Source organism: Lithobates pipiens, unplaced genomic scaffold (genome assembly GCF_037356315.1).
Source record: "Lithobates pipiens isolate NorthernLeopardFrog02 unplaced genomic scaffold, aLitPip1_a1.2 Scaffold_10, whole genome shotgun sequence".
Classification (NCBI taxonomy): Eukaryota; Metazoa; Chordata; class Amphibia; order Anura; family Ranidae; genus Lithobates; species Lithobates pipiens.
This window is the reverse complement of record NW_027507686.1, coordinates 686,920-696,861: the sequence shown is the minus strand read 5'-3', so window position 1 is coordinate 696,861 and position 9,942 is coordinate 686,920. Positions and strand designations below refer to the sequence as shown.

At 50.8% G+C, this 9,942-nt stretch overlaps 1 protein-coding gene across 1 annotated transcript; it reads left to right on the top strand.

The window, feature by feature from the left end:
- The first annotated feature begins 107 nt into the window (after window positions 1–107).
- SPATA2L (spermatogenesis associated 2 like) lies at window positions 108–8,526 on the top strand. The gene is made up of 3 exons (XM_077450531.1): window positions 108–333; window positions 3,313–3,616; window positions 6,738–8,526. The coding sequence occupies exons 2-3, from the start codon at window positions 3,314–3,316 to the stop codon at window positions 7,689–7,691; spliced, it is 1,257 nt and encodes a 418-aa protein (XP_077306657.1). The 5' UTR covers window positions 108–333; window position 3,313; the 3' UTR covers window positions 7,692–8,526.
- The last annotated feature ends 1,416 nt before the right edge of the window (window positions 8,527–9,942 follow it).

The window sequence follows — 9,942 nt, the reverse complement described above, 5'->3', positions numbered from 1 at the left end:
CTCTGCCCTCTCCTCCTTCTTCTCCCTTCCTCTGCCCTGTCCTCCTTCTTCTCTTCCTCTGCCCTGTCCTCCTCCCCTCTCTCCCTTCTCTCAGAACATCCTGACAATGACATCACACGTTCCTTTTTATTACAGCTTACATCAGGTGACCGAGCAGCACCTCCCCCAGAGGATCAGCAGTGTGAGGAGAAGTCCACACATCCGCAGGGCTGCCTCTGACCGGTGGCTTCCCCGTGTCATCACCACTAACTGGTTCATCTGCCAATCGCTGCCTGGGACCAATCACCTGATGGGGTGGGGCTGCAGTTAGAAGCGAGCCTGGGATGGTGGCAGGTGAGTGGGGTGCAGAGAGCGCTGAGCTCATTTTCTGTGAGAATAGTGGGAGCAGACAGGAGAGAACCGTCATCTCTAGGAGCTTCGTCACTGCCGCCATCTATTGAGTCACACCCTGCGAGCACCGACACTCCGGAGAGACGGAGAGCAGGATACCCAGAGCACTGACACTCAGGAGAGACGGAGAGCAGGATACCCAGAGCACTGACACTCAGGAGAGCAGGATACCCAGAGCACTGACACTCCGGAGAGACAGAGAGCAGGATACCCAGAGCACTGACACTCAGGAGAGCAGGATACCCAGAGCACTGACACTCCGGAGAGACGGAGAGCAGGATACCCAGAGCACTGACACTCCGGAGAGACAGAGAGCAGGATACCCAGAGCACTGACACTCAGGAGAGCAGGATACCCAGAGCACTGACACTCCGGAGAGACAGAGCAGGATACCCAGAGCACTGACACTCCGGAGAGACAGAGAGCAGGATACCCAGAGCACTGACACTCAGGAGAGCAGGATACCCAGAGCACTGACACTCCGGAGAGACGGAGAGCAGGATACCCAGAGCACTGACACTCCGGAGAGACAGAGAGCAGGATACCCAGAGCACTGACACTCCGGAGAGACAGAGAGCAGGATACCCAGAGCACTGACACTCCGGAGAGACAGAGAGTAGGATACCCAGAGCACTGACACTCCGGAGAGACAGAGAGCAGGATACCCAGAGCACTGACACTCAGGAGAGCAGGATACCCAGAGCACTGACACTCCGGAGAGACGGAGAGCAGGATACCCAGAGCACTGACACTCCGGAGAGACAGAGAGCAGGATACCCAGAGCACTGACACTCAGGAGAGCAGGATACCCAGAGCACTGACACTCCGGAGAGACAGAGCAGGATACCCAGAGCACTGACACTCCGGAGAGACAGAGAGCAGGATACCCAGAGCACTGACACTCAGGAGAGCAGGATACCCAGAGCACTGACACTCCGGAGAGACGGAGAGCAGGATACCCAGAGCACTGACACTCCGGAGAGACGGAGAGCAGGATACCCAGAGCACTGACACTCCGGAGAGACAGAGAGTAGGATACCCAGAGCACTGACACTCCGGAGAGACAGAGAGCAGGATACCCAGAGCACTGACACTCAGGAGAGCAGGATACCCAGAGCACTGACACTCCGGAGAGACGGAGAGCAGGATACCCAGAGCACTGACACTCCGGAGAGACAGAGAGCAGGATACCCAGAGCACTGACACTCCGGAGAGCAGGATACCCAGAGCACTGACACTCCGGAGAGACAGAGCAGGATACCCAGAGCACTGACACTCCGGAGAGACGGAGAGCAGGATACCCAGAGCACTGACACTCCGGAGAGACAGAGAGTAGGATACCCAGAGCACTGACACTCCGGAGAGACAGAGAGCAGGATACCCAGAGCACTGACACTCAGGAGAGCAGGATACCCAGAGCACTGACACTCCGGAGAGACGGAGAGCAGGATACCCAGAGCACTGACACTCCGGAGAGACAGAGAGCAGGATACCCAGAGCACTGACACTCAGGAGAGCAGGATACCCAGAGCACTGACACTCCGGAGAGACAGAGCAGGATACCCAGAGCACTGACACTCCGGAGAGACAGAGAGCAGGATACCCAGAGCACTGACACTCAGGAGAGCAGGATACCCAGAGCACTGACACTCCGGAGAGACGGAGAGCAGGATACCCAGAGCACTGACACTCCGGAGAGACGGAGAGCAGGATACCCAGAGCACTGACACTCAGGAGAGCAGGATACCCAGAGCACTGACACTCCGGAGAGACGGAGAGCAGGATACCCAGAGCACTGACACTCAGGAGAGCAGGATACCCAGAGCACTGACACTCCGGAGAGACGGAGAGCAGGATACCCAGAGCACTGACACTCAGGAGAGCAGGATACCCAGAGCACTGACACTCAGGAGAGACGGAGAGCAGGATACCCAGAGCACTGACACTCCGGAGAGCAGGATACCCAGAGCACTGACACTCAGGAGAGCAGGATACCCAGAGCACTGACACTCAGGAGAGACGGAGAGCAGGATACCCAGAGCACTGACACTCCGGAGAGCAGGATACCCAGAGCACTGACACTCCGGAGAGATGGAGAGCAGGATACCCAGAGCACTGACACTCAGGAGAGACGGAGAGCAGGATACCCAGAGCACTGACACTCCGGAGAGCAGGATACCCAGAGCACTGACACTCCGGAGAGCAGGATACCCAGAGCACTGACACTCCGGAGAGCAGGATACCCAGAGCACTGACACTCCGGAGAGCAGGATACCCAGAGCACTGACACTCCGGAGAGATGGAGAGCAGGATACCCAGAGCACTGACACTCAGGAGAGACGGAGAGCAGGATACCCAGAGCACTGACACTCCGGAGAGCAGGATACCCAGAGCACTGACACTCAGGAGAGACGGAGAGCAGGATACCCAGAGCACTGACACTCCGGAGAGCAGGATACCCAGAGCACTGACACTCCGGAGAGACGGAGAGCAGGATACCCAGAGCACTGACACTCCGGAGAGCAGGATACCCAGAGCACTGACACTCCGGAGAGCAGGATACCCAGAGCACTGACACTCCGGAGAGACAGAGAGAACTACAAGCAGTACTTATACTGAGAACACTAAACCTGGAGTGCTAACATTTTAGGAGAGCAATTACCCACTGTAGTAAAAATGGCCAAAGTCACACTCAGATGGTCAATACAGAGTAGTGTTATGAAGGGGCAGCAGAAAGTCTTATCAATTAGGAGGAGCGGCCCCTGGGCCCTCTAGGTTTGCAGGGGGCGGCCCCTGAGCTCTCCTTTCTAGCAATCTTTCTCCTCTGACCTGTGAGAACTTCACATACAATCATTTGGATGTCACTGTTTGTGTTTTGCTATCCATTGGTTACAAGTGTAATGTCTGTAATGTCTCCCCCAGGATGGCTGTGGACTCCTTGCTGGCTCAGTACAAGAGGTGGCTGCTCATTGCCTCCACTCAGGGTGAGGAAGCTCCATGCACGGACACGGATCTGGTTGACACGGTGAGACGAAGTATCCTGGAAGATCCCGACCTGCACAAAGCTCTCCACAATGATGTCTTCTCCTTGATTGCCGGTGGCCTCCGGGACCAGTCAGATCTTCTCTCCTCCCTGAACCGTATGGCTGCTGCCTTCCAGGCCCTGGAGCAGGCCGCCCTTCATCTTTATTTTACTCCTTGGAGAAAGGAGTTTCATACCATAAAGGTGAGTGAGATCTCCTAATGGACCGCATTGTCGGATTTAACATTTGCCGGGATGTGTGGAGGCCGCCGATCGCTTCCATCTCCCCTCATGTCACTTATAAAGTACAATGAGAGACGGAATTCCATTGCCACTTCATTTCCTGCTTATCAGCTCATAGACAAGAAGTAAAGCTTTAAATGAGAAGTATAGCCGTGAGATTGGCCGTACATCTCTCGAGGATCTCGGGAATACAATTACATTTGTCCTCCTATCACCCAGAGTCGGTTAATAGCGGGCTATTACCGGATATCAGCTACAGGGCAGAGCTGCTCTAGGGCCCGGGAAGCATCCTGACAATATTGTTGGGATTCACCTGACTGCCTGATTGACAACTAGTTCCACCTTTTTAGCATGCAGCTGAGAGAGAGCTACCCCCACCCTCTCCCCAGCCCAGTGCTCCGGTTATCACTGGAGAGGCAGAATAAAGAGCAGTGAGTGACCACGGTCAAGTGATTGCTCAGTTCTCAGTCCTAGAGCCAACCTAGGACAGCTGCAGCATGATGGAGGGGATTATGTAGATTGATTTATTTTTATTTTTTTAATCCCATACTTCTCCAAGACTAAATCTACTAAACTGATTCCTCCCTCCATACAAATGAGCTGGTTGGAGGAATTCCCCCGCAGAGACGTCCCACCCATCACCTATTGCTGTCAAAATACACTGATCAGCAGCTGCAGCCACACAGCTGATCGAGGAGAAATTTCCAGCATGTCTCCTCAACAGAAGTTGCTCAAATGATCGGCTTCTGTGTCGCGGCCTCACGCTGAATGAAATTTGGCCAATCCTGGCTGAACCGTCTGAATTTCCATCAGTGTTATAGGCAGCTAAACTGTATGTTAAATTAACCTCTTCCTTACTGACCTATAGGCAAAAGACAGCGCGCAGCTCTGTTCTGGGAGGGCATCCATGGCCCCCTGGGGTGCGCATCTGATCTCCATGATCGCTGTGGACATAGCTGGTCATAGATTTTACAGTGACAGTGCATATTTTTAGCACTTAGTATATTTTGTCTGCTGCTCATTACTATCTATCCCGCAATCACTTTTGCACGAACTAATCAATATACACTTAGTGGAATTTTTTTTTACCAAAAATATGTTTTTTTATAGTGCAAAAAATAAAAAGCACAGAGGTGATCAAATACCAGCAGAATAAATCTCTATTTGTGGGGGAAAAGGGACATCAATTTTATTTAGGTACAACATCGCACGACCGCGCAATTGTCAGTTAAAGTAATGCGGTGCCGTATCACAGAAAATGGCCTGGTATGGGGGGGGGGGGGGGGGGGGGGGTCCTTCTGGGGCTGAAGTGTGTAAAGGGCACTGGTACCGAGAAACTGCATGCTACCACTGCTGAACTCTTTATGAAGGGGGGTAAACCTTCCGAAGCTGAAATGGTTAAATCTAGCCACACCCCCCTTGAAAATCCATCAATTTCCCCCCATCGTTAACAGCGTTGATGGAGGACTGTCCACTCCCTGCTGTTGGGTTCAGCACCGAACGATGACTTCACTTCCCACCCAGCTCAGTCAGTTTGTCAGTTGAGGTGGGTGGCGATTGCCGAGCTGCCCAAGAATTTTGGGCAATTCAATAGGAATTGGCTGAAATGTTCAGCGTTTATGGCCAGCTTGAGACGGGAATTCCCCTCACTATGAGAAGATCTCCTCCTGTTGGATCTCTAAGGCTGGGTTCACACCTCCGCACGGAGCGGCGCACAGCGGGGGGTCCGGTGCATCCCCCTTCACCAGTTCAGGTCTGAATTTTTGGACCTGAAAGGGACCAGAAGACGTAGAGCGCTCCTGTGCAATCCGCCCCGGAGACGCGTGAATCGCATCTCCTGACATGCGGGGGAAACCCTCATCCAATTCACAATAGTGACCCCGGCCTAAGAATGAAGGGAAGTCTCCTGAAATGCTGGGAGGGTAAGAGGAGAAAAAATAAAGCCGATTCCCGGCTTCGGTAAGAGGGACATCATTCCCACACAGTGACCACTAGTGCCACCTACCAGTGCCACCTACCAGTGCCACCTACCAGTGCCCATCAGTTCAATGAAGGAGAAAAATTGTATAACAAACTATAAAAAGCTTTTTTTTCCAATAATAAAAAAAAACAGCAGGCTCCTCCTCTTTGGCAAGTTCCCCCATGGAAAGTCGCTTTATTATCGGGGCACCCATGCATGCTCCCGAGCCACCCTGCCTGCATCTATTGACACAGAGCGGGAGGCTCAGCCCTGCCCCCACTAGACACAAATCTTCTGCCCTTCTTGTTGTTTTAACTTTGGATAGTAAAACATTTTTTTTTTCCTGCCAGTAAATCCCTTATACAGCCCATTTCCTGTTTCTTGTCTGGTCATTAGCCCAGGCTTCCGATCATGCACAGCTCTCTCACTCTTGTGAGAGTTTGCTAGGAAGGGAGAGTCATAAGAGGGCCAATGAGAGCTGCCAAGCTGGAGGTGTGCCTCTGTGTAAATCCAGGAAGTGAACAGACAGCAGCCTCAGCTGCCCACAGTTAAAATGGATGCAGCTAGACTCAATGGAGGGAGATTTCTGCAGCATATTTGGCAAGTACAGAATCACTATCAATATATATAAAATAATATGCAAAGTGGTTGGAGGGAAGCTTCAGAATGGCAGACATTTTTATTATGTGAGCAGACTGCAGTTCCTCTTTATTGCATTAAGGTGAAAAACCTTAAGGCTTTAGAACCACTTTAAGTCATAGGTATGGACCTCTTGTGCATTTCTGCTGTAAGGCCTTAGTCATAACTGTAAACAGCTTACAGGTTTCGTCCGTTAGGCCTTAGTCGTAGCCTTTGTCTAATACCTTGAGGCCGAAACACGTAAGCCTTTTTATTCTGCGATTACCATGTAGTGGATAAAAACCAATATATTTGGATGTCTCGGGTTGCTGGCTGCATATCTTCACTATCATTGTATGAGTGAATGGGAAACCCTCAGAGCCTGAGTACCGAATTCCGAACCCCTCCTGTGATATGTTGGGAATCTGGATTGAATGCATCTTTTTTCTTGTCCTCTGTTGTCTTTCTATACACTTTTACAATCTCCTTTTTGTCTCCCTGCAGACCTACTCCGGACATTACGTTCACCTTCTGGAGCCGGCGTTCTCTCGGGATGGAATATTTCTGGCTCTCGGTAAATTGGGGTACGAAGCGCAGGAAGGCGGGGCTTCCCTGACTCTCCATTCCCCGCCTCTAGAGCACATGCTGTGTACGGCAGCCCTCGGCTTCCTTGCTGGTCAGTTGGAATGCCGCATATTGGCCGACATCGTCCTCGTCTCCGGACCTGAGCTGGTGAACGGAGCCGACCTCATCCTGGAGAGGAAGACCTGGAGAGGAGAAGCCGCATGTATGGAGAGGCTGCAGAAACTCATCCAGGAAGCCGTCCAAGTTCCCAAATCTCCCCCCAATGTGGAAGTACATCAAAGTTGTGACTTTAGTAAAGTTGGAGAATTGTATCGACCCAAATTCTGTGACTGTTGCCATGAGACCTGGGACCAGCATGTGGATGGGAGATGTAGGGAAACAACGGAGATGCTTGTGCTCCTCAAAAAGAAAGGAGAACTTCTCCCCCAAGGAGAGGACTCCAGCTACGCGTTTCGGGCACAGGCTGAATTTAACATGCATGACTGTGTGTACACAGACGGTTCTTTGGAGCAGTGCTGTGCGGAGTGTCGCCTCCTCCACAGCTCTTCCTGCTCGCTGCTGTCGGTGTGTAGGAGCTTCAGCCATTCGGTTACACAGCTGACTCCTCTAAAGAAGCGGGAAGCCGTGATGCAGGAAGAGGGAAAGAAATACACGCTGCACATCTGCTTACAGCCGGGGAATTTACCCCATTACCGCTGTTCCCAGTGCCGGGAGCTTCATTACATAAACTGCAAGCAGCTGGAACAGTGCCGAGGCAACAACCACAGCGCCCAAATGATCATGCTGGAGAAGGACCAGCAACTGTGGTTGCGGCGGAGCCTCATGGACCTCACCCGGCTGTGTGTAGAGGGGGAGAGGGGCGGTGAAGGATAACGCTCAGAGCTCTCAGTTCTGTAGAAATGGTCGGTGCTTCTGGTATCAGCAGGGAACCAATCAGGATAGAGAAATGGAACCTTCTATTGTCAACCTGTGTTTGCTACTGATAAACATTTGTTTTTATTTCCACGTTAGTGATGCGTGAAGGGATTGTTCGTTTTTTTTGTTTTGTTTTTTAAAGGAGAAATTCAGCCTGAGCTTGTTTGGCTGGACGTCTCCTATGGGTCACAATTCTTTTTGCACTCCTGTGACCTGTTTTAAGCAGAAAGCGGGATGAAGCCACAGGAAACAGTCCAAGCACACGTCATCCCGACAATAAAGTCTGGATCCGCCAGGTGCCTGGACTGATACCCGTCTCGGACTCTGTGAGCCACTTCCCTGCCCCGCAGCGGCTTAGCGCTCCATTGGGGGGGGGGGGGTGCAGTGTGAAGAGCTTCTGATTGACAGTAAGGATGGGCTCAGCCGTGTTCGCAACTCCAAGTGCCCGCCAGGAAGCTGACACTGTGCAGTGAGACAATTCCAGATCGGTGCAGCGGCGGGTTCCTGGCGGGCGCGTGGAGTTGCGAACACACCTGAGCCCCCCACCCTTAATTGAGTCAGCAGCCCTCTGCTCGGGGAGCTGTGAGAACTGAGCCATCAGTGGTGTTCGATCGCTCGGTTTTGAGTAGAGGTGCCGGGGGACAGATGCAGCATCCACCTAGGTAAGTATGAATATGGGGGGAAAACAAAACAACATACTTCTCTTTTAAGCTTCTAATGAATATACAGATCAAAGCGATGATTGAATGAGGAATATAAAAATAATTTGAAAATAAATACATTTTATTAATCACATCTCTTGTTTTCTTTAAAGGAGTTGTAAAGGCAGAAGGCGCATCGATTAGGGATGAGCCGAACAGGCAAAAAATTTGTACGAACGTTAAAAGCTGTGGGACACGAACGTGAAAAATCAAAAGTGTTAATTTTAAAGGCTAATATGCAAGTTATTAAAGTGTTTGGGGACCCGGGTCCTGCCCCAGGGGACATGTATCAATTTTTTCTAAATGATTGTTTTTAAAGGAGCAGAGATTTTAATAATGCTTAAAGTGAAACAATAAAAATGAAATCTTCCTTTTTAAGTATCGTGCCGGGGGGGGGGGGGGTGTCCTTAGTCTGCCTGTGAAATAGCGCATCTTTCCCGTGTTTAGAACATTTCCACAGCAAAATAACATTTCTAAAAGGCAAAAAATTTTTATTCAAAATTACTTTCGGCTGTAACGTATTGTTGTCAGATCCCAGGACTAAAGATAAAAATATGGTGTGGCTGCCCCCCCACCCCCCCAAAAATTCATACCAGGCCCTTCAGGTCTGGTAAGGATATTAAGGGGAACCCCACACCAAAATGTTAAAAAAAAAAAAAAAAAAAGATGGCGTGGGGGTCCCCCAGGCACTATATACTCTGAAGAGCAGTGTATATTAGGGATGCAACGGATCAAAAAACTCACTGATCGGATCGTTCCTCGGATCAGATAATTTTTCAGATCAGCAAATAACTGAATTTACAAAAACCTATGAAAATGCCACCACCATATAGTCCTCACTGTAATTAATATCCACGTCATCTCCCCCACTGTAATATGTATGGCAGAATATCGCTGAGTATGGAAGGGTGGCCGAGCATAGATGGATGTGACTGCAATTGTCACAGCAGTGCTGTGGGCACTACAGATCCAGCCCACAGCGCTGCTGCCATTCAATCTCTCCCCTCCACTGTACAGATCAGTACACAGAGGGGAGAGAGGAACCGGCGTTGCGACATGACAGATTTTTTTTTTGCAAGTGATCGCTCAGTCATTTGATGGAGCGATCACATTGTAAACGGCTGCTGGGTGTACCAAGATGGCCGGAGCTAGGTCGAAGCCATGGCCTTTGAGCACTCCACGGATCTCGGGGTGTGCCGACCTGAACAGGTTGACCCATTCGGATCATGGATTGGTTACCATTCGTTGCACCCCTAGTGTGTGTGTATGTATATATATATATATATATATATATATATATATATATATATATACACACACACACACACACACACACACACTATACGGCCTGCCCTATCTACACTGCAGAAAATTGGGCCTTAGGTGTTGGTGGTACCAGAACACTGTAACCCCTCACAGATACTCTTGTTGGGCGCAGGAACGGGCCCTGCTGTGCCGGTTTCTTGTCCTTCTTGGGCACCCCCTCTCTCTAGGAGCACGTTACTCCC